This window comes from Prunus avium, chromosome 3 (assembly GCF_965620075.1).
Source record: "Prunus avium chromosome 3, drPruAviu1.hap1.1, whole genome shotgun sequence".
In the NCBI taxonomy this organism is placed as follows: Eukaryota; Viridiplantae; Streptophyta; class Magnoliopsida; order Rosales; family Rosaceae; genus Prunus; species Prunus avium.
Genome location: NC_142286.1, coordinates 4,669,925 through 4,693,407, shown reverse-complemented (window position 1 = coordinate 4,693,407; position 23,483 = coordinate 4,669,925). Strand labels below are relative to the sequence as shown.

General features: G+C 37.1%; 4 protein-coding genes across 8 annotated transcripts; 1 reads left to right on the top strand and 3 right to left on the bottom strand.

Annotated features, from left to right (window-relative positions):
- Positions 1-99: 99 nt before the first annotated feature.
- MET18 (ARM repeat superfamily protein) lies at positions 100-11,236 on the bottom strand. 4 transcript variants are annotated; one of them, XM_021963080.2, is made up of 20 exons: positions 11,025-11,235; positions 10,684-10,746; positions 10,546-10,600; positions 9,154-9,251; positions 8,904-9,062; positions 8,711-8,770; positions 7,931-8,119; positions 7,250-7,303; positions 6,263-6,349; positions 5,419-6,139; positions 4,291-4,667; positions 3,901-3,974; positions 2,944-3,049; positions 1,814-2,736; positions 1,644-1,719; positions 1,445-1,556; positions 1,188-1,264; positions 848-928; positions 604-683; positions 100-501 (listed from the first exon to the last, which is right to left on the bottom strand). In XM_021963080.2, exons 1-20 carry the CDS (start codon positions 11,094-11,096, stop codon positions 486-488), a joined length of 3,480 nt encoding a protein of 1,159 aa, XP_021818772.1. In that variant the 5' UTR covers positions 11,097-11,235; the 3' UTR covers positions 100-485. The 4 variants fall into 4 exon arrangements, with proteins under 4 accessions (XP_021818772.1, XP_021818773.1, XP_021818774.1 ...); XM_088250955.1 differs by lacking the exon at positions 100-501 and having other exon boundaries at positions 576-683; positions 11,025-11,236; XM_021963081.2 differs by lacking the exons at positions 10,546-10,600; positions 10,684-10,746; positions 11,025-11,235 and having other exon boundaries at positions 8,904-9,058.
- A 661-nt stretch (positions 11,237-11,897) lies between these two features.
- Positions 11,898-14,245, bottom strand: LOC110760763 (uncharacterized). 2 transcript variants are annotated; one of them, XM_088250228.1, is made up of 5 exons: positions 13,848-14,245; positions 13,661-13,808; positions 13,406-13,507; positions 12,404-13,286; positions 11,898-12,302 (listed from the first exon to the last, which is right to left on the bottom strand). In XM_088250228.1, the coding sequence occupies exons 1-5, from the start codon at positions 13,922-13,924 to the stop codon at positions 12,094-12,096; spliced, it is 1,419 nt and encodes a 472-aa protein (XP_088106354.1). In that variant the 5' UTR covers positions 13,925-14,245; the 3' UTR covers positions 11,898-12,093. The 2 variants fall into 2 exon arrangements, with proteins under 2 accessions (XP_088106354.1, XP_021818775.1); XM_021963083.2 differs by having other exon boundaries at positions 13,661-14,245.
- Positions 14,246-14,505: 260 nt separating this feature from the next.
- Positions 14,506-16,406, top strand: LOC110760786 (2-oxoglutarate (2OG) and Fe(II)-dependent oxygenase superfamily protein). The gene is made up of 3 exons (XM_021963108.2): positions 14,506-15,046; positions 15,145-15,398; positions 15,856-16,406. Exons 1-3 carry the CDS (start codon positions 14,699-14,701, stop codon positions 16,214-16,216), a joined length of 963 nt encoding a protein of 320 aa, XP_021818800.1. The 5' UTR covers positions 14,506-14,698; the 3' UTR covers positions 16,217-16,406.
- A 267-nt stretch (positions 16,407-16,673) lies between these two features.
- On the bottom strand, positions 16,674-22,778 carry LYK3 (protein kinase family protein / peptidoglycan-binding LysM domain-containing protein). Its single transcript, XM_021963067.2, has 11 exons — positions 21,560-22,778; positions 20,780-20,854; positions 19,736-20,029; positions 19,189-19,334; positions 18,993-19,082; positions 18,806-18,911; positions 18,443-18,594; positions 18,256-18,353; positions 18,029-18,176; positions 17,759-17,866; positions 16,674-17,161 (listed from the first exon to the last, which is right to left on the bottom strand). Exons 1-11 carry the CDS (start codon positions 22,158-22,160, stop codon positions 16,997-16,999), a joined length of 1,983 nt encoding a protein of 660 aa, XP_021818759.2. The 5' UTR covers positions 22,161-22,778; the 3' UTR covers positions 16,674-16,996.
- Between the last annotated feature and the right edge of the window lie 705 nt (positions 22,779-23,483).

The following is a 23,483-nucleotide window of genomic DNA, read 5'->3' as shown; positions in this document are numbered from 1 at the left end:
AGTCCTAAAATCTATATAGTGTGTGTGAGTTTGGTATACTAGTATTGTCCCTTTTAATAGGAAAGGTCGTCAACAGATTTTTTTTTTTTAAAAAAAGGGAAAGAAAACTGAGGAATTTGTCTCACTCCCAAATGAGAGCACATCTTTAGTGCCCTTACTATATTGAACAATGTAAAGCATTCTACAGAAAACTATTTTGCCTTGTTCAGATAATCACCTAGCTACCAATAGAATTACATCATGTATTCCCAATATTTACAAATACTCAAAACGGCAACACTTGATAAGAGCGATCCCACATGGTGAAAGCTGAAAGTATTGCATGGATCTGTGCCTTACTTTATATAGTTAGATACAAAATATCTATTTTTGAAGCAGGAATTGTAGTAGTAGATTTTCAGCCCCTTATCGCCGATTTAATTTGTGAAGCTAGCCTTACGTAAACTCTACAACTCTGCACCCTTCTTTAGGAATCAAGATTTCTTTTACGCAATTGATGCCCTGCTCATTGTAAAGGGAGTCCAAAGCTAGTGAATGGATAAAACTACAAAAGGAGTAAAAATATATTTTAAGGCTACAAAAGTATTGATTTAGAGCACTAACCATGCTCGCCTACACCTGACAGCTTCCTGACGAACAGCCCTCTTTGGATCATCAAGAGCCTTACATATTGCTTGAAGTACCTGAATAAAGATTACGCATAAGATGCAAGCATGCACACACATGCGCACACACAAATTATAACTAGAAAGGCAATTTTCATCAATGTCGGACAGACCCAAATAGTTGGAAGAACTTTTGTATCAATCCGCTCACCAAGAGAATTAATGATAAAACAGCAACTAACCTGTGTTCTCATGGGAAAGATTCTTGCATATGGCAGCTCAGATGTTGCAAGAAGACATTGAAGTGCAGTCTCTCTAACAAGCTTAACATGTAAATGAAAGATATATCAGCCAAAACATATAAATTTCAATTTTAGCCATTTGGTTTTTCAATTCTGGCTTTATTCACAGTACCAAGGCTACTGAGGATAAAGTAAGAAATGGGGTGGCAAACTGAAATTGACATTTTATGACAGTTAATATTGATGCCTGAAAGAAATACTGAAACAGAAAAGGTGTGGCCGCACTTTCAAGAGCGCAAGTAAGCAACAGAACAAAGTTGGTATAAAGAAGATTAGGTACCATCATATGTGGGTAGTCAATAAGTCTGGTGAGGCAATTAACTAAAATGTGTGCATTCTCTATGACAGCCACTTGTCCTGCATGAACAAGAAGGAAATGAACACTAGAATTAGGTTAAGAGTTGGGGAAACATAGGCAATGAAGCAGTCACATATCAGGAGAGATTCATAATTACATATTTAATTTGGCTAGTCCATGCAGAGAGATATATATTATATTCACAAAAATGCAGCCTGCACTGACACAGTTGGCATTACCATTTTTATCTGTCAATATTCCAGAAAGGACTAGCAGAAGACTATATAGCTTATCTTTATCCAGAATATCTTCACTAAGCAGGGACAATCCATCCAACAGTACTGGCATGAGCTGCAAAAATTTTATGGTAATGTCACAACTATGTGGTCCAAGATATTCAAATGGCGCCATAAAATGTAATTTGTTATTTTTAATTACCTTCTTGGCTTCACTCAAGATAACAATTAATGGAGCATTAGATATAAGGTGCGCGGATGCCCGAAACAGCATAGATCTGAAATAAGGCAGTAATTTGGGGAGTAAAGCTTTAAAAAAGTCAACAAGATTTCTTCCAGCCATGTGCAATAAGTAATATAATGAGTATGCACCTGCATACTGATGAATCAGATTTTATTATCCAAGACTGCAGAATAGGCATCACTGTAGAGAAAAACCGCTGCTTGTAGAGTGGCCGTGCTATGGCATGAAATTTTCGGTTCAAACAAACTTCAGAATCACTCATAAGAATATGAAATGCATCTGCTGCGCTTCTCATCACAGCGTGCTGCTCGTAACTGTTTTCTAACAAACCTTGCTTCAACTCCATGGCACGTATTCTTACTTCTGACAGTAAGCACTCCAACAGAATTTTGGTTACATCTTTTACTTTTTCATGACCAAGTAGAAGCAAACCTTTCCCTATCCATGCTAATCCAACAATGGCATGGACTTGAAGCAGTTTATTGCTCGAAAAACCAAGGCATAAATCAGTAAGACCAACTTTACTGCCATTACCTGATCCACATGTCCGTAAAACTCCATTTTCATTGAGATTCCATAATTTTGTTCTAAAAATCATATCCACTGCTTCTTCCAAGGTACAGTCATTTGAATTTGCTGTTTCATGGGATTTTGTACCCAATTTGTTGATCACAGAACCCGAAGCCTGAGCTGCTGGAACACATCCTTTAAGAAGGGTTGTCATAAACAAATGCAATATTCCTTTTACATTCGCAATCTGTGCTTTTGGACGCACCGCTATGATTACTGATGCAAAAAGTGAAAGAATCCATTCATGCCTAAGAGAAAATTTGTCTATCTGGTCATCCCTATGAGAAGATTTGTCTATCTGTTCAGAAACACGCAATTCTTCAAGCTGAATGGAAGAGGTGGCATCCAGGGATTCCTTAAATGGAATGGATATGCTTGATGAAATAACACTGTAAGCCTTGTGGATTATAATGTTCTGGCTTTCTTCTGAACAACTCCCAGTGGCAAGCTTCATTGCCATCATGGTTGCATCAAGAAGTTCCTGAAGTAGCATTATAAATATTATTGGATTTCATGTGTAGCATTATAACCTATCTTTTTCATCAATTACTGACTACGGGTTAGCAATATTGGAAGGAGCTGAAAGATATTTCTAATATATTGACTAAATATCATAATGGGAATTGATATCATAATATATTATATTCTCTTAAAAAAAAAATTAAAAATAAATAAAACCTCTACGCACTTCTTCCTGGACTTGAATGCTAAAACCTTTGCAACTTTCAATGCAATTCCATATATTAATGACAAACCGCAACAGAACTTCCTCGAGACCTCCTGTTTCATTGATCCTGAGCCCATTTTTACAAAAAATTTATATCAACAACAGAAAAGGAATGAAAAAGAAAGAAAAACGCATTACACTGGGATCACAAACTAGCAATAAAATCTCATGAAAGCAACACAATGCCCTCCTATGTATGAAACTTCAACTTATTTATTACTTTATGTGTTAATAGAAGAGGAACACATATATGAGATAGAGAAGCGAGGGGTAGTTTGCTTGTAGTGGTAATGTTTACTCAAGGGTAAAGGCCAAAACGAAGAAATATATATATATATATGCGTAGCTCTAAATATTCACCTTAAATAACTAACAGTTTCAGTGTGATGGCTCAATATTGTCAGGTTTTTCATGACGAAGCAGGTAAAAGAAACTTGTTAGAAAATTACTTTTGATATCACCAACTGTTAGCAACTTTCTTGACAAGTTAATTATATTTGATTAAGGAAAATGGTTTGATCATCAGAGAGGGGATTTCACTTTTTATACTAGTTTCTTTCATTAATTAACTTCACATTCCTAGCAGTCATTAATTATGCTAGTTCCCAAAAATAATTATGAATGCTCTCTTGTTTACCAAAAGAAAAAGAGCAGACCACCCTTCATATATCTAGAATGAAATATATGAATTACTCTCCAAATATCTAGAATTCCCTAGAAAAATTAGACGTCTGCATCATGGCCCAAAGAAACAACGAATAGCAAATTTCTAAACTTGCTAGGTTTTGAACTAATGGTTGTTGAACTAATACTCCAAGGGCATAATGGTTGTCAAAACCAAAGAGTAACACTTACCAATCACAATTATCAAATTGGACATAACTTTACAGATTGAAACATTCGGGTAGAAAAGCATACCATGAAAGAATCTTATTACAGTAGCATTCCAACAGTTGGATTGTTTTTTCAGCTGACTTCAAATTTCCATGGACCTAAGCAAACAAAATGCAAAGACAAGAGTCATTAGATAACGAGAGAAGAATTCTTTGAGCATATAACTTAAAGTGAGGATTGCTCACCCAAGAACAATTGGAACAACAGGAGTGTAGTGAATTTTTTTTTTTTTAACAAAATGAAAAAAATAACATGAACTGCCCAAAATTATTATATTGTAGCCACAAATGTAGTGCATTAACTATGGATGACACAAGCAGGCAACACCATTAACTTCTTGACTGAGGGTGTTCCATGAATTTATAAACGAATTGTTTTAGTATGAAAAACACATAATTTATAGGCTGAACATACATAATCAGATAACTTGGCCACTATTGCCTCTTCCATCCCTTGTGCAATTTTTAGCATATGATTTCGCCCACTTGCACCAATCTCAGAGACTGCCTCCAGTTTTAGTGAAAAAGGCACATTAAAATCATCACGAGACACCAATGAAACAGTCTTGTCAACAACAGCACCCATATAGCCTAGTGCCTTCTCAGACTCATGATACATATCAACGAATGACCCAATGTGGACTAAAGCTTTCAACACTAGCTTCCATAGCAATATCTTGTTGAAATCCACTAAGATGATTGACATGAGTATCGTCAGAATATTCGCAAACAAAAATTTAGATATTGGCAAGAAATCTCCAGGGAATGTAGCCAGAATCTGTAAACCCTTCACTGCATATCAATTTAAAATGAAAACCACAATCAATATAGTTGGAACTGGAACTAAAATTTCATATTTAAACATATAAATGCACATAAGTCACTCAATTGGGAGAGAAAATCAATATAAAGGATGGGAAGGGCATATAAAAAAAAGGAAGAGATAGAGAGAAGAAATATATTACCATACATATATTATAGTTACTGATTTGGAACTTCGAAAAATTATCTAAATTTTGCTGTACTTTATTATTTGTTTACATAAGATGTAATACAGGTTTGCAGGAAGCTGTTTAATAATTGAACCCTAATATACGTCTTAGTACCCATTTAAGGCCTAGCACAAACAGGCCAAGAAAAGATACAGCATGGAACTGACTCAAAAGACAGAACTCTTGTTTTAAGTGTCAAATAGGAACTCTGGCAAGAGAGATACAGATTAGAAGACTTTAATATTTCAAACAAATACACACAATAGATATTCCACAAAACTCGTCATTCTAAAGCAAGATTCAACAGCAGAGGATTTGAGAATTTGACAAATGCCACATGTAAAAAAAAAATCTCACTACAGCGAACAGATTGAACCAAGTTGGTACAAGCCGCTGGGCTCCCCTAAGTGATAACTTCCTACCTAAGGCATGCCCAGGTTCGCATAACTCAGATTGTCAGGATTAACTCATCATAAGCATCTTGCGTTATGGAAAAATTAAACAATGACATGTTCAAACAGAAAAACTTACCAAGAAACCAAAGCACTAACCTTTGAAATAAATATCTGCACCATGAGCAACTTCATTAGCATTCGTGGCCAAGGAAGAAGAAAAGGCATTGACTAGTGAATCCGCGAACATGTGAAGCATGTAGCGACATGTCTCCTGTGAAGTATCAGGCTTCGGAGCAAGGTCTTTCGATCTCATAATTAAATCTCTGCATGCCGCAATTAATTCCACGCAGAGATAAAGAGCTCCAAAATTAAACTTTTTTGAGGGAAAAGAATTCTCATTAAGAGTGCAATCCCCAGAGGAATTTGTCACAGAAATCTCAAGCGTGTTCATTAAGCGAGGGAAGAAACTTTCAAACACACTGTTACAGGAAGCCATGGAAGTCTTGGATATTATATAAAGGATGCGACCGACTGCATGTAACCACTGCTTGCCTTGCAAGGAAATATTATTATAATGTTCATGACTGGCTATGGAGTTGAAAACTATGTTTATACCTTCATCCTGAATAATCAAACTTAAAAACAAAGCCTCATTTTGCAGGGTAACCTTCTGTAGAAGCATTAGAGCTTCTGTTGCAATTTCATTCTCTTGAAAGCCAAGACCATATAGTGGTTCTGAAGTAAAGGGCATAGCAGGCTTTTCCAATGAATTACTTATTGCATCTTTCAGTGAAATCCAAATAGCTCCAGCATGTTTTGCCATTCTGTCAGCTCCATATTTAGCCGTGCAGTGGTTAAGATACTTCAAAGAATCAACCTGCGGGCATACAGAGCAAGCAACAAAAATATAGTTTTTTAATAAACGCATTTTCTCAAAATTACAGTGAAAATTGCTGCATTTGCAACACAAAGCATAGAGATGCATTCAAATTGCCCAAACCTTTGCTAATGGCAGAGACGAAGAAAGTTTCTCAAGAAGCAATGGAATGACAAATGGTTCGAATAAAGGCGTGGACGAGAATGCTGACTGCAGAAAGAAAAAATTTAATTTAAATATTGTGCACGTGAAAATCACATAGATAGTCGTATACATTAAGCAATAAAAGATAATTTTCCCAAACAAACACAAAGTATAGTTTTCCTTCACTTCACATCCCTCTATGTTTATGACAAGCTTTTATGTCGGTTGTGAAGCTGGTTATTCATATAAAATTCTGCATAATATATAAAACCTCGGGGGTAACTATGCAAACTGAGATTAAGAAATATTAATAAGTGAGCGAAGTTGTGAATGATTAATTTCTCATTTAGGGAACTAAACTGCAATGTGCAATTCTCCAACCAAGTAAATTTTCCTAAGCCAGATCAACCTGTAAAACCTGGTACTCATGAGGATTTTTAGTCTAATATATAAACCAGTTGCAGGCTTTATGTTTACTTGAGCTCATTTACACTCTTAAAATAAAGGCAAAGGCTGGATTTTACTGACTCACTTTTCCCTATTGACTCAGTAGTCTGTCTCACTGCTTTATTAAATATGTGTTTTCAGACTCAAAAATTCTTGGTGAAAACTACTGTAGAATGTAGAGTTTTTTTTATGGATGCAGGTACAAAAAGAAAGAAAAGCTACCCAGAACTGCTTTACGATTTTATCCAGTAGCAACTTCCTATAAATTATTGGGAAAAAACTAATGCGATAGACAAAGCATTCTCACATGCACCTAGAGTGCTAGTCCAAGCTAAGTCATAATCAGTTACGATGAATGATCTGATCTCTGCCTTAAAGAACAACGCGGATCATCATGAACACATATGCATCAGCCAATATCAATTTAAACCAATTTCATATTCCAGCAAGCAGTGTCAGGAAAAAAAAAATTCAAGCAAAAGATGGGGAGAAATAGAACCAGTAACAGTGAAAGCATACCATTAGTGCCTTTGAAAGGTCATCCCTTTTCACCTCAGCGTCCTCATCTTTGAGCTGGACAGTGTATAGAGGGAAAAAAAACCACACATCCAATGAAATCAAAGAGTGTGAGATTGTAAAGAACTGAATAGAAACACATGGAATATTAAACCAACAAAAAGATAATCATCTATACCTAAGTCAAAGGGGGGAAAAAGCAACCAAACAGAAACCTCAACTATGATTATCTTTAAAGGCATACCATTGATAAGATTGTGACAAGCTAGAATTCATAAATTTGGATCGTCAACGTTTAATTAGAAATTTAGCTTTTGATAGAAATCAACATCTATAAATAAAAAAATATTTTTTTCATTTTAGTTATCATTAGTCATTTTCATAGCATTATGACAACCCAATTGTCTGGGTCACTTTAAGGCAACATCCTAATTGAACAGGAAACATCCCACTGGTTAAAAAAAAGGCTTACATGCATCATTAGTCATTTCCAAGAGGTGGCTTCAGAGAATATCAAGATATCAAAAAGTTCCGTCACATCTATACATAATGCAGTTTAAGAAACTAATTTTAGAATTTTTGTGCACGCTAAGAAATAGTTTACACAGAAACAATTTCAAAATTATAACAATACTTCAATTAGTTTACACAGAAATGCAACCAACGGGTGAAAAATAAGCTTACATGAGTAAAATGAATGGGAAAGTAAGATCCCAATAATTCAAATAGATCTCCACAAAAACTTGCAAGTGAGCCAGATGGGTCTGGATATATTCGCACCAGAGTCTCAACAATCGGAAATGTTAACATTAAGCAATGAGGATCCTTTTCTCCATCCATAGCTTGACAGATCCCATAAAAAAAGGTTTCACCCTATACAATGGAGAACAAACTGATTAACATGTAACCAGAATCACTGAAAAACGAAAGAGATTACTCTTGGGTTGGGAGGAGTTGACAGAAATTGAAACCTCCATGGTATAAGGTGCACACACATGCATGTGTTTCTCTGTCTATGTGCATATGCGAGTGGAATTTCAGTAGATAGACATTCTCATTAATTGGGCATGTTCCAGGTTTGTAACATGACCATGACTGTGACCATGATAGATAGATAGTCATTCTCATTATATGCACGTTTTGTAACATAACCATGATAATGAGTTCCAGGTTCTAATTGGGCATGTATAAATCAAGCCAGATATTCTCATTAATTGAATAGAAGTCCATTGAACTCACAATGTTTATTATAGTTGAAGTTAATCTGCGAAGAATTCTTCAGGTCATTCATAAAGTTGCAATGAAATTGGAAACAGTACGTATTGTCATCAGCCAGGGTTAAGGTGATAGTATCGGGTATCTTTTCTGATTTGCATAACTTTCATCATATACGGCTGGAAAAGGATTATAGAAACAGAGGGACAGAACACAAACAAGCTGAAGAAAGCCAAACAGAAAAAATACCAGTGAAGCAATCTCATTCGGATGGCGTTCTAAAAGGCATTCCAAAAGCTCAAAGCAAAGCTGCAATAGAATTTGGACATGTAAGTCAATCAGTTTTGTTCTTGAAAAGGCATTGGCTATACATATAACAGATATTAGTAACTTTGCTTTCATTCAATTTCCTGGGCATTAAGGATGGCATCCATTATCCTACCTTTCTGTCATGCTGCCCTAAAGATTGCACCTGTAGGGACTCTATGTAAGACTGAGCAACCAGTTTTGCGTCACTGGTCGAGACCATTCCAGCATTAACTTTCCTCCTCAGCAGTGCCAAGCAACCGACAAGCGCACCACGTAAAGCTCTCCAATCTGCCTGATAAAAGAATAATATCACTAATTGCCTTTTGAGAAAGCAAAATATGAAATCGAAAAGCAGAGGTTCCAGAACAAAAAAGCCAACGCACCAGTCTGTCTGTGAAGAATCCTATCAAGCTATGAATAGTTGCATTATCTAGTGGCTTTGATGCGAGACCTGTAAGAACTTCTGCCAGAAGAAGTATACCTGAAGAAGGATACAGTGTCCCAAGAAGCTTTCAGATTTTTGTCATGGAATTTAACCATTTAGGTAAAAGTACAATCTAGGGTAACACTATTTGAAAAACAAAAAATTTGTCAGAGAAAGAATAGACAATGTAATATAAGAATATGGGCAGTATAAAAGAGAACTTATGGTGGAATTGGCATAGCATGGCCACGACTAAATCTCTTGCCCAAAAGAAGACTTTATTGTCTAAGAATAAGAGTCAATGGCAGTTAATTATGTCATTAGTGATTTGTTCTGGGTTTTCTTAAAGTTTCTAAAGTCAGGGGTATTTTACTGACACTTTCATTGATGAATATGGGTTGTGGGTCGTGGATTATGAGTTTTGTTTTATTAATAAGATAATATAATTAAACAAGGGGCATGACATGTGACCTTAAGCTTAGTTTACTTGCGGAATTAGGAGTTTGTTTTATAGTTTCCCATAAGAAAAAGGTGAAAGAATTTGTAACTACCAATACAACTTATTGGATTTATACAGCTTTTCATGAATTGAGTATTCCAGTCATTGAGCTGCATGCCCAGTTTCTCTCTCTCTCTTCTTTGTGCATTGTTCATGTGGGTACTGTTTATAGCAATCCCAAATTTCTTCCTTCTCTTGTCTATATGTCATCTCAAATCGAAACCCCATTTTTCCCGCATCAAAACAGCTGAACCCCAAGTAAAATTCACATTTTTATCCCTACAAAATCCTTTTAGAACTCTCCCCTAAAACCAGGAATTTGCATATTCAGCCAGAAAATTCCTGCATCAATATCTTGAAAACCAGCCCTATCATCTCTTTAGCCTTTCAAACCCCAATTTGTGATACCAAGCTTTAAACATCTTCTTCCAGACCCCCTAGTCCAAATCACAAGTTTCCTAAACCTTATAGCCCTTCATATAGCATATGTAGGCAAGAATTTACACTCTATCCTACATCTCCTCAACTTAGAGCAGAATAGAAGAATCAATACGGATAATTAAGAAAGTTATCCAAAAACCATCTAGAGGAACATTACTGGATCTGAGATCGTGAATCCCATAGCCAAAGGAATCATCCCAAAAATCACCACATGTATCCAAAATCAGAACTATCATCTACACATATGCATTCTTATCATCAAACCAAAAGCCAGCTGCACAGAGAGTCACTTGCGCAAAAAAATATGCATATAAATCTCCAAGCTACTACCTGATACTTAGATTTAGGTCCTCACAGGAAAACAATACATCATTCCATTCAAGAAAAATAAATAAATGACATAAAAGTTACCCCGAGCACGGATCACATTATCCGTAGTGGTCAAATACATCCTCATCTCTTTCACCTATTTAGAAACACAGAAATTAGAGAAAACAGACCAATTGAATCTAACCGAAAGATGATGGATAAAGAAAAAGTTAATCGTACCAGCACTTCAATAGTTAAAAAGTCACTCTTCACGAGAGAAATGATTGAATTCAAGCTTGCAGCCTGTAAAGCACACACATTTTGAGCTTCAAACTATCCTAACCCAAAGCAGAAACATGAAAGAAACTCATGCATAGATTACACAGTGCTACAGTCATTTAAATTGATATACGCTGCAGAACTTGATTAAAGATTCATAATTTAGTTTGAATTTTGATTGTTTATTTGTTTTCCTTAATTTTCCAAGCAGCAAAACACAGGATTAAGGAACTCAAACTAGTAGAGACTTTTCACTAAAAAAATATTTAAAAAATCGAGTAGAAATTGAATGGAGCGTGAACCTGCTCGGTAGGAGAGCGAGACGTGTCGACGTACAACTCAATGTGCTGAATCAATTCGGTGGTTTCGGCCATTGCTAGAGAATAGAGAGGTTTCAGGGTTTTAGGAAATATTGAAGAAAGGGGAGGTTTTTGTAAGTGGGAAGTTTGAAACAAAGTCTTTGAGTCGGACGCCCGGTGTCACTTGAGCTCAAAAGGGTTTTCTTTCTTTTTTCTTTCCCCTTTTTTTTTCTGTAAATAAATGGTTTGTTGTTGTAAATTGTACTTGTAACACCTCATATTTCAGTAGATCACGTTAGGCTAGTTGATCGGGACAGTAAGTTTTATATCAAAGTTTGGTTTCATTTTCCGTAAATCGATTGTATTAAAGATAAATTAAAAAACCCTAGTTTTCCCAAAAAAGAAAAATTGGTATATAATTTTTCAACAATTTCTTAGGTCTGAAAGTGCTACATGTCTTGTGGTTTATTGTTGTGTTGTATAGTTTGGAATTTGTATCAAATACCTATTTTAACATAACTTGTTTAATTAGTCGTATGAGATTCTTTTACACTAGGATTTTTTGAATGTGTTCGACTTTATTCATATATCCTATGAAATAAGAACTAAAAATTCATTCTTTTATTTTTAGGCTAAATATACACATGATTTTTTTGAAGGAAACAGAAAAACACACATGAATTAGATGCTAGTAAAATCAAGAAAAATAATTATAGCGATATTTAACAAGCATTTGTTAGTTGTTCTTGTCGGATAATACTTGTCTTGACCTGTTAATTTGTGTTAGATTCAATTTCAAATCACATTATGGTATGGTGGTGTTAAAAGTAAAAGTTATCATCTCTATGTACATGAAAGAAAGGCTTACAACAAACATGAAAGAAATTATAATTTATAAGCCAAGAAGTCTGCAAAATTACATGTGTTGCTGGTGGTTCTATGTTGTAGGGATACAAAATTACATGTGCAAAGCTCCTTATACTTCTAAAAGATACAAATGAACCCACCGTGTACAAATCAGAATTTAAGATCATGAAACTATTTATTCAAAAGCCATTTGGTAATCTCCATCTCAAGAAACCTCATCCAATCGATCAAGAAATCCTTTATGAGTTACACAATCATTAAACAGAAGCTCATTTGAAGAAGCTGCTTCAAACTTTGTCCACAACTCCCTCTTTAAGGTATTCTCACCAGGACGCTTGCCCGTTCGAACAACGCTTTCAGCTTCTTTCCAGATCGGGGTGCTTCCTATCAGTGCAAGCCTGCCCCCTACAGGTTCTGTGACAAAAGAAAAAATTTGAATCAAAACATGTCCAGTATGCTCTGTGTGCTCTCACACATAAAACTAGTAAAAGGAGCAAACAATGAATGGCCAATACCTTGAAGACAAGATGTTTTGACTTGATGAATGCCTCCTTGTCTATCATTTCCTTTTGATACATGCAAATTCATTTGCTTATCCACAAGATGACTGGTTTGTGGCAATTGGAAATCAGCATTGTCTGAAGACTCTTCATCAGGTGGATTTAGTAGAACACAAGTTTTGGGAGGTGACATACACCATTCTGGTGACGCTTCTACATGTTTCTTTCTAGGTCCCGATTTATAAGCCTGTTGCAGCGCCAACAGCTCTGGATACCTGAAAGCCAGATCCTCAGAAACTTCACTACCAGAGGATTCACTGCAATATGTGAATCCGACAGGAAACGGGGTAGACTTATGAACCCTGCGATGGCCCTTAGGAGAGGACTCTGAAATGGGTTCAAGCAAAACACAAGATTTAGGAGGAGACGTTTTTAGGCATGGAGTCATCACATTCACGACCATGGAGCCCCCTTGTTTCGAAAACATTGGCGGAGAAACAAAACCAAACTCAATATTGCTTCCTGGCTCAATACCAACTGGTCCAGAAGGCTTACTTGGAGTTGGCTTTGTTGCCACAAATTCAAGCAAATCATCATTTGCATCTCCAAAAGTAGCATGAAAAAAGGGTATCCTATCAGAAGTACCAGAAGAAATTCTCTCAAAGACTGATGATTTAGAAGGGATTGGGGGTTTGGAAGACAGAGACTTTGATATGGGAAGAGGGGTAAGTTTAAACAGATGTCTCCCTCTTTCGATAGTGCAGTCGGCACGCCAAGACACAAGGGGAGAAGGTGAGATAAGGGAGCCTAGTGGACTCTCAACCTCTACACTTTCAACTTCATTTACAGTAGACTCCACAGGAGTGGAGAGTGACTTCTGAAGCCTGGGAACCCATGGCTGCAAGCAGTTGCATAAAGTGCAGGTGAAAATGAAATTCAACATCAATTGGGAAAAATAGGATGTATCATTATGCAAGTGGGATACTGAGAAATGAATTGGGTAAGAATTCAACTGACCTTCATAGAGGAAAGTATCTCAGACAAGAAGTTTGTGAAGGATTCAACTTCTTTGGTTTCTGTTCCTTTGCATTTAAATGCTTGCACAACTAATTCATCAATCTGCCATTCAATTTCAATACAAATCACATTCTAACAGATTCACACAACCCTAAAGAAAACAGAATTTTCAATTTTCAATATAGATGAAAACTTTAACAATTCTGCAGTGGTTTCCAGTTTTAAATAGAAATCTCGAGAGAGAAATGTTGGTACCTGATGAATTAGGGCAGAGAGATCTGACTGAAGGAGCAAGAGCCGATCCAGAGTATCTTCGTTTTGATCCTTTCCCTCATCTTCTTCGACCCTAAGCTTGTGTGGTTCCTTGTCTTTCTTCTTCGCGGTGGCAGAAGATTTCGAGAACCTTCCGTTCTTCTTCGCGGTGGCAGAAGATTTCGAGAACCTTCCACCGCCATAGTTGTTCGCTACGTCCCTCAGCGCCTTCCTCACTGACCTCGCTCTCTCTTCGTTCATCGGCATCTCTCTCTCTCTCTCCCGCTCTGTCTCTGTTACTCTCTCTGCTTTTGAATTTCACAAATGGCCGCTCATTTTCGTTTAACTCTAGAGTTCTTGGGCCCATTGCATTATTGGTCCGCAGGCCGAGCCCATCATACTCCGGCCCACTACATAGACTTTTTTTTTGGTCCACAGGCCAAGCCCATCTTATGACATTTACTTCTCATGAGTGGGTTAACACATGGATTATTGTAATCATTCTAATTACCGGCTTCTCATGCGTTTATTAACATATGTGGATTGCATACGAAAGTCTATAATCTAACCCCTAAAACCATGAATTAAATTGGCTACCAGGCTCATTTCTTTCTTTCATATTCCTAACTTCCTCCATTCATGATTTCTCTACATTTTTCGTAAGTAAACATACCCGGCCGGAATCTTTTTCTCTCTTGGTATTCCAATTTTCGTAAGTAAACATACATGTCCCTCTTCTCTCTCTTTTTTATTTAATAGATTCCATTAAAATTCTAATCGAATATCCCTAAATTTTTAAAATCCTTAATTTTTCCACATTAGTATCATGTTAGGACAATTGTGTAATGCATTGGCCATAAAAGAAATTATTGTGCCGTACATAGTTTTGTGAGCTCTACCTAAACTGAACCTAGACACATTTCCGGACCAGGTATCCATACCATCACTCCCCAAAACCCCCTAATCCAGTGACAAACTCACCACAACATTGCAAGCCGGCGCGTCAACCCCACGCGCCACCACCGCACACACAGCGACACCATGGCGGGTAGTTTTGTGGAAATCCAAATCCCGCAGCAAAAGCTCTACAGCGGAATTCAATTCCCGGTAGTCATAACTCCGAGCCCCGCAGTCTCTGCTCTCACCAAAACCATCGAAGCCCAGAAACCCTATCTGGAGGCCCAGCTCCGAAAATCCGGGGCCGTGCTCTTCAGGGGCTTTCCAGTCAATTCAGCCTCGGACTTCAACGACGTCGTCGAGGCTTCCGGCTTCGAGGAGTTTCCTTACGTCGGCGGAGCCGCTCCCCGGACCAACGTCGTGGGTCGGGTTTTTACCGCCAACGAGTCCCCGCCCGACCAGAAGATTCCGTTTCACCACGAAATGGCTCAGGTATATTCGCATCTTCTGTTTCCTTTTTAATTGCACGGCATGTCGTTTTTATGTGGCTTTTCTTTCTAGTGTGGTGTTCTTGCGACGTGTCGTTTCAGGTGCCTGAGTACCCAGCGAAGTTGTTCTTCTTCTGTGAAGTGGAGCCTGGAAGTGGGGGAGAAACTCCCATTGTTCTGAGCCACATTGTGTACGAGAGGATGAAAGAGAGACACCCAGAATTTGTTGACAAATTGGAGGAGCATGGCTTGATATATAACCGGGTTTTAGGCGAAGACGATGATCCTTCTTCTCCAATTGGCCGTGGCTGGAAGTCCACGTTCTTGACCAAAGACAAGAGCATAGCTGAGGAAAGGTATATATAGGTTCAAAATTATACAACAATATAGTTCTGTTTATCTATACAATTTAAAATAGCCTAGTCCTATGTGTACAAATTATAATAGCATGAGTAAATTTTCTGATTGTAACACCACATGCCATGGAGATATAATGTTACGAGCTCAACTAAGTTATAAAACGGGTGCAGTTATTAGCATCTAAAAGCTAAACAGTAAATGATCAAATCTAAATTAATTGCTCGTGTTATGATTTGAGTGAATTCTAAGACCATGTGTTATAATTTGAGTGAACTTGTAAGACCGTGTGTCCTTATGCCACGTGATATTAGGGTAACATACAGTTGTCATCCAATATGATGTGTCAAATGAGCCCTCAATGATTTGTTTAAGGTTTGAAGTTGTTGCACTGATTGTTCAGGTAGTTGAGTTTATGAACAACTAACAATGTGGTTCTGCTAAAACTTTTGGCAGGGCTGCTAAGCTGGGCATGAAGTTGGAATGGTTGGAGGATGGAGTGAAATCTATCATGGGGCCAATCCCAGCCATCAAATATGACAGCACAAGGCAGCGGAAGATTTGGTTCAATAGCATGGTAGCTGCATATACAGGGTGGGAAGATGCAAGAAATGACCCTGTCAAGGCTGTCACCTTTGGAGATGGCAGCCCATTGCCAGCGGAAACCATCTTCGACTGCCTGAAAGTTCTTGAAGAGGAAAGTGTTGCCATCCCTTGGCACAAAGGCGATGTTTTACTGCTGGATAACTTGGCTGTCCTTCACTCCCGGAAATCCTTCAGTCCACCTCGCAGAGTCTTAGCTTCACTCTGCAAGTAGTTTAGCTGCATCATGTATGCGTTCTTATGCGTTGTTCACTACCCCTTTTGGAGAGAGAGGGTGATAAAGCACGTGTTCTACTTATTTGTCCATGTCAGGTTAGGGTTTACGCAGACACAGCTTGTTTGTACAATCTTATCTTAAAGAGTATAATCATATAATGTTTCTAAATAAATTCCATTTTTTTTCATGACATCTCCATCGATGTTTTCGTGAATTCTAAGTATATCTAACATAACACTTGTAAAGGGAGAGAGAAGATAAAGAAGGGAGACAATTTTGGATCAAGAAGCTCAAGACTCCTAGAGATTCAAGATGAAAATATTTGCGCGGTCATATCAGCATTTTGTCAAGTAGATAATATACTGCATCCATGTGCATTGGCCATTGTCTCAGTGTATTTCTGAGTATGCTGTATAGGTTTATAATAGAAAATCCACGTAAAATAGGATCTGAATTGAACAACTGAAAATATATATATATATAATTAAGCTACTGAAAGCTCACTCGTATTGCAAGGAAACAACACTTCCTCAGCTCCACCGTCACAATATTTCACATTAAATCAAAAATTTCCCACAAATGACACTACAAAGAATAAAACATCTAAAATGGGGGGGAAAAGGAGAAACAAACCAAAATGGAAGAAAGAAAAGATGATGCATAAATACTACCACCTTACCACTATATATGTGCCACTATACACAGCATACAGATAAAAGAAAGGCAAAAGAATGAAATCTTTGAAGGCATCGGGTTGAAAAGGAAGGTGCTGTTCCACTATCTTCCCTGAACAAGGCCACTGAATACCTGGCTGTTCCCAGCAAGAGTAGCTTCCCACTCCACTGAAGATAGGAGGATCTGTGACAGGGAAATCACGATTCCTTTCATGTCAGGCCGTAGGATGGGGTCATCATCTACACATTGCTTCGCTATCATGGCCACCTATGCACCAACAAGAAGAAATTAACAGGTTACTGATAAACATTGAAAAACAGTTTCAAAGGTAAATAAGTGTTTTTGTTTTTCTTGTTTACTCAGATGATATAATTACTTGTACGGGAATAATTCTAAGGTCTACATTTAGCCCTTTCTGGCCCTGGTCTGGGTAGGTGCTCAGTAATGTAACATCTACTTGCCTCCGGATTGAGTAAAATAAGGTTTCCTCTCCCAGAAAGTTGCAAAATGTTAGCTTTGAATGAGAGAGAGACAAAGTAAAGTATTAACAGCCACTTTCTGTAGCATGATAGCTTGATAAACAAACCTAGGGATTACAAAAAATCAATGTCAAATTTTCATATTCAAACTAATATACTATATATGGTTCCAAATTAATTCTCACATGACCCCGTTCCCACAGTCCAGTTAAGGAATAAGTGTCACTTTTTCACTCAGATTGACAAGTAATTTGTATGCTAATTGTCATCAGAAAATTATATGGTTTATCTTTCGAGCACTTTCTTCTATCAGAGAGGTACAGTCAGTGAAAGCAGGCAAAAGTATCCGCCAATCTGTATGAGTTCAAAAGGTGATTATAGTTACCTTGAATAGACAATCATGGGGATACAAGTCCATCATATTTGGATCAATGCAATCTTTCAAGCTTGACATACTCATGGAGTCCGGTGCACTCCTAAAAGCTGTTTGCATCTGCAATTCGGACAAAAATTAGGGATGTATCATATAAGTAGAGCTGGTTAAATTATATTAATTTGAATTGATAACTACTCTAAAGAAATGTTATGTGCCAAAGATCATTAGATTTCTTAAATCTATACAGAATACAAATTATGTCTCCTAAGAAGAACTTACAATAGATACCAGTGAACGTCTTTCAGAATTTTTTGCAGCTGTGCCTTCAGTTCGTATAACAGCCTCCTTTCCCGATATAAGCTCAAAAAGAACAACTCCAAAAGCATAAATATCACTTTTGGTAGTAGCACGGCCATCACTCAAGTATCTACAAGGAAGCATGAGGGCAGTAATTAAAACTTGTTGAATTTTTCAAGGAAAAAGTAGTCAGCTGAAAGTGTACTTACTCTGGAGCCAGATAACCATATGTACCAACAACTTTGGTTACCGTAGCTTCTCCCTCACTTGTTTTACCAAAAATTTTTGCCAACCCAAAATCTGAAATCTAAAATACAAAGAGAAGAAGTTTAATAAGTGACATGGACAAAATGCATACATACACAACACACAGGAAATCACTATAATATATTGAACCTTTGCCCTGAAGGTACCATCAAGTAAGATGTTGCTTGTCTTGATGTCGCGGTGGACATAATGAGTTTTAGTGTGTTCATGGATGTACTCGAGACCTCTAGCAGCATCAAGAGCAATCTGGACCCTCATGATCCAGGAAAGTGATGTATGACCTATGAGCCAGTTAATCATTCACAGAGATTAGAGACATATGCATGGCTCAACAATACAAAGGTCACATACAAACTGGAAAATAAAGTGGATAGCGGGCCAAATTTTAATAGAACCTAACCTGGAGCAGATATTGGGCCAAAGAAAGAAACAAGAAAAATATAGCTAACGACATTCTCTCAACATAGCATTAGCATGTAAGTTGTAACTTACCCTTGTTCTGAGGATCATGCAAATGACTTTTAAGTGAACCTTTTTGGGCATATTCATATATAAGGAAGAGCTCATCATCACTTGCAGCATAACCAATCAATTCTACCTTGACACAATTAAACGAAAATAGGAGTCAGAGTTCTGAAACACTGAAAGCAATAAGCTCCAAAGCTAGAATGAGAATTACCAGATTTGTATGATGAACCTTGCACAAAACTTTTATTTCTGCCAGAAACTCTTTAGTTTTTGTAGCAGTCATTCTTTTAATTGCAACTTCCTAAAACAAAATTCAAATCCATATCAACAAAGATGTGACAGGGAAACTTACTCTAGATGGTAAAAGAAAATGTAGAATATGGGAAACAAAGTACAAAGCTGCAAACCTGCTCACGGAGGAGGCCATAATACACAGAACCATATGTTCCATGCCCCAGAAGACGTGAATCAGAGAACCCGTCTGTTGAGGAAGAAATTTCTTCATATGTGAAAACCACAGGCTTCTCCATGTCAAGCACATGACTGCCGAGAGCTGCAACAAGTAAAAGGAGAGGATCAGTCAGGCATTCCCAGATTGAGGAAGACCACATTTCGGTACATAAAGATTGGATAAGGATGCAGATCACACAAACACACTAACCCTGACACACTGAATCAGAGGACAAGAATAAGGAGGCATCTACGTGCATTTAGAAGTTTTAAATATAGGAATAAAACTCCAATATCATGACATACAATCTATTACACGAAGATCCGTTCAAGAAAAGTTGTTACAGAAGCTCCAATTTATATGTTCTAATTTATCCCTGCCTTTCTACGTTCTCTTTTTTCTCCTTCTACAAATTATAATCATCAGACATTTAGAAAAGCAGAGCTTCATATTGAAATCTGAGGAATAAAATACAATGAGATAAAAGAGTTCAGGCAGTAAACCTTTGGGAATAGTTATCTGCTGGTTGCTAGAATCCCCATTGGTTTGCTTCCAATCTGCAGACTTGCAACACATGTACCTTCCTGAACCACAACAGAAACTTGGCTTCCCAAGAATATGAAACCTAATCTGGCCATCAGGATCTTTTGAGAGACCTCTTCGTTCTTCAGTTAAGCACTTTGATGACCTTAGGCAAACATATAAAAGTATGCCTAATACTATCACAACAAGAACGATTCCTAAACTCCCTACAATCCATAAATATGGCACATGCGCCTTATGATCCACTTGATTTGCTGCAAACAAATAGCAAACAAGTTGTTAGAATTCTTGAAAAGATGTACTTGTGTGCAGTATGTTGTGCTTGAGTGGAGGAATCCTGGGAAAGTTAGGAAGGCTGGGGGAACCATAAAAGAAGAATCAGAAATATGAAGGGTGCTGGAAAAACCAGTAAGTTCTGAAGAACTATCTACTTCGATTCATATTCTCAACAAACTAAAAAAATTTCCCTCAATGAAAATTTGCAACAAAATAAAAATAAAAATTTGTCACCAGTGCTCCTATAGTGTGTTGAAATGATTAGCAATGTATGACAATCAAAACAGAAAAACATTCTGTGAGCTTACTGACATGGCTTTCTCAGCAATAATTGAAACATCAAAGGTAATTGCAAACATAATATAATTTAACCAACATTTTTTCACAAGGATACCAATGAGATATTGCATGGAGAATCCTTTTTTTTTTCCTTCTAATTATCTTGAAATTTGAGCAACTTTCAGCTGATTCAAAGAAAGGCAGCATAAACTTGAACTTAGGTCTCTTACAGAAATCACTTTATCATGTATACTCAATGGTTCCACTTCTTTAAAGTTTTCAGCTCTTCTTCTACATTAAGCTCAAGAAAACATGTTAACAAGCGGATTACTTACCAAAGCAACTGGTTTTCAACTTTTAATTTTGTACATTATGTCAACAAAACTAGCAGTTCACCAATTCCCAGAGAAATATAAAGTTATAATTCCTCGTAATATATCAAACTATACCTGAAGAACTGTCAATGGGTGGAGAAGGAACAGGCGCAGGAGGAATACTCTCCAAAGAATAAGGCTCACCAGGAACTAGAAGCATGATAAAAATAAAATAAAGTTAATAAGTAAAATACACTTTTACAATAAGGGTGTTTAACTCTAATCATAATGCTTATTGGAAATTGATTGGAAATCATCCAAGAACTAGAATATCCTCAAAAGAGATAGGCATGCATAAGACATGATAACATAATGATTTCTACTCAGCAGATTTCCCTAGTGAGCACTGTCCATTTGCCCAACAAAACATTGGATATTTTACTTTTCATAACAGAATATACAAAGGAGTTTACAAAATGGTAGAAACGAAGACAACTAACATTGGTAGCAAATGTGGTAAAAGGTTTTTGTTTTTCCATCCACTACTTCTTCAGGGACAATCAAAATGAACTGATGGCTGCTCCAATGAAGATAACAAGGCATCAATAATCGATAGACATGCACTATGCCTCGACATGATGCGACAAACATTTCACTCATCCATTCATTTCCAAGAGATGTAACCACAGCTCACAATTCAAAGTTTAAATGAATTGAATTTGCCAACTTTGGCAAATCTAATCAATGACATGCTTAAAATGAATAGCATTCCATTACATGTTTCCCAACAATCACACCCAATGAAAACCTCACCACATTGTAAGTTTCTAACCCAAAATTCAACAACTCAACCAAACCACTCAAACAGAGTAAATCACAAGCAAACCATACGAACCAAAAAGAAAAACAACTGACCTGAATTCAAAGGTATGTAATATACAGCACCGACAGTCACATTATCAGGATTATCAATCCCATTCACTTTCTCAATGCTATCCATACTAACCCCGAACCGGCTAGCCAAAGATTCAATGCTATCTCCATCCCTCATCACATAACTCATCAAATAGTTCCACAACCCACTTGAACACCCACAGAGCAGCCTCAACGATACAACGGCGCCGTATCTGGCCCGCCTAGTCGTGTTGGGCAAAAAAGTCAGCCCACCATAGGCCTCCATAACCATGTCATAAACATACCCATCTCCTGATCTCACAGTAAACGTTGTGTTGGTCAAGTACTTCTTGATCCCATCAGCACAAGAACAGTTCTTTTTTATAAACACATAGCCCCGCCCATCACCACCTTCCACCGTCACGTCTTCAGGTAACACATCGAACATGCTCTGAATCACCGAAAGGGTCTCATTGGCTTCGGGCTTAAATGCTAAAAAAGATGTGCACAAGCGAGTAGTGTCCGTACAGTTCATGGGTGCTGGGGAGAAAGCCGTGGAAAAGCTAATTGGGAGGAAAAGAAAGTAAAGCAGGATTGGCATAGGGGTCCATTCAAGCTTCATGGTCAAGAAATTGGTAGAGAAAACAAAGAAAGTGCAAGAATTTTGAAGTGGGTTATTCTAGTTAGCTCAACTTAGGGTCTCATGGGTTTGGATTATTAAAAATGGTGGCTTGGTCACTTGGTGGAGTGAGATCAAGATTTTGACAAACTGGGTTGAGTTTTGCAAAATGATTGGAAGTGGTTGATGGAGAGCAAGTTCAGCTCAACTGCTTTGATGGGTTTTGACAAGAAATAGTAGATGGTTGGACTGAGATCAAGAACAGACAAACTGGTGTAACTATTGCTTATAGAGTAATGGAAGTTGGTGGTACAAATTTTAGCTGCAAATTACAATCTAAATGGTTCTTAATGTTTTTGTTTTGTACAAGTGGTAGGTTGGAGGAATGAGAGAGAGCAAGAATTGGCAGGTTTGGAGGAAGTGAGAGGGTTTTGAAGAAGTGGGGTCTTCTGGAAAAAATTAGCAGAAGCAGAGTGAGGTTTGGAAATGGAGGAATAGTGACCTAAGGGGGTTTGAAGGACAGGAGATGACAGGAATGAAGGGATTGTAAACAGAGCATTTGTGTGTGTTGTGTTGTGTTGTAAACTCACTGACCCACTAACTTTTGGTTAAATTTGCTTGCAACACAATACAATACAGTGAAAAAAGGAAAGTGAACATCCCAAGAGATACAGGGCTTTGCAGAGAGCCACCCACCTGGAGATATTGGAGATCATGTTTTATGACTAAATTGCCCCTACTGTGGCCTCTCTAATCCTTCTTTAAATTTAAAGTTTTTTTTTTATCAATTAAATATTGAAATTTTAAAAAATAAGAAAAAAAATATTCTACTTCAACACTTTGATTTCATGAAAATTTGATTAAATGAATCAAAAACTTCAAACACTTTGATCTATGAGGGTGCAAGTCGGGCAAGGTCTAATTGAAGTTAAAACTCTATATACTTGATTTTTATTTGAAGCTCGTATTTAATCTAATGAATTTACAAATGGCTTAGCTATAGTTGCTTAAGTTAATTTGGTTGAGCTGAAACAAAGAGCTCAACTTACTAATTGAGCATACTGAATTTGTTTATAAACATATGTTAGAATCAAATTTTGAATTTAAGTTTTAGTATTATATGGAGAACATCACACGAGAAAAACTAGTATAAATGTCGAATTTAAGTTGTAATATCATTTGGGGGTTGAGGTCACTCATATTACACATCATATGAGTTTTTAAATAGTTCTTTCAGTAACACTAATTATAGTAGTATATGATGAATAATTATTGTGTGCAAAGTTTTTATCTTTCTAATATTGGATATAAATTGTCTTCACATAT

Coding starts and splice junctions, on each gene's coding strand:
- MET18 (XM_021963080.2), bottom strand. CDS start 11,096: ATGGCCGAAACCACCGAATTGATTCAGCACATTGAGTTGTACGTCGAC. Junction 3,975..4,290: donor TGGCCAAGTTATCTGATTAT/GTATGTTCAGCC, acceptor TTGTTTGCTTAG/GTCCATGGAAATTTGAAGTC. Junction 1,265..1,444: donor AATATTGACAGATAAAAATG/GTAATGCCAACT, acceptor TTGTTCATGCAG/GACAAGTGGCTGTCATAGAG.
- LOC110760763 (XM_021963083.2), bottom strand. CDS start 13,924: ATGCCGATGAACGAAGAGAGAGCGAGGTCAGTGAGGAAGGCGCTGAGG. Junction 13,287..13,405: donor AGATACTTTCCTCTATGAAG/GTCAGTTGAATT, acceptor AACTGCTTGCAG/CCATGGGTTCCCAGGCTTCA. Junction 12,303..12,403: donor CAAAACATCTTGTCTTCAAG/GTATTGGCCATT, acceptor CTTTTGTCACAG/AACCTGTAGGGGGCAGGCTT.
- LOC110760786 (XM_021963108.2), top strand. CDS start 14,699: ATGGCGGGTAGTTTTGTGGAAATCCAAATCCCGCAGCAAAAGCTCTAC. Junction 15,047..15,144: donor TTCACCACGAAATGGCTCAG/GTATATTCGCAT, acceptor GTGTCGTTTCAG/GTGCCTGAGTACCCAGCGAA. Junction 15,399..15,855: donor AAGAGCATAGCTGAGGAAAG/GTATATATAGGT, acceptor AACTTTTGGCAG/GGCTGCTAAGCTGGGCATGA.
- LYK3 (XM_021963067.2), bottom strand. CDS start 22,160: ATGAAGCTTGAATGGACCCCTATGCCAATCCTGCTTTACTTTCTTTTC. Junction 20,855..21,559: donor TTACATACCTTTGAATTCAG/GTCAGTTGTTTT, acceptor TCATGCTTCTAG/TTCCTGGTGAGCCTTATTCT. Junction 20,030..20,779: donor ACCCATTGACAGTTCTTCAG/GTATAGTTTGAT, acceptor ATTTGTTTGCAG/CAAATCAAGTGGATCATAAG.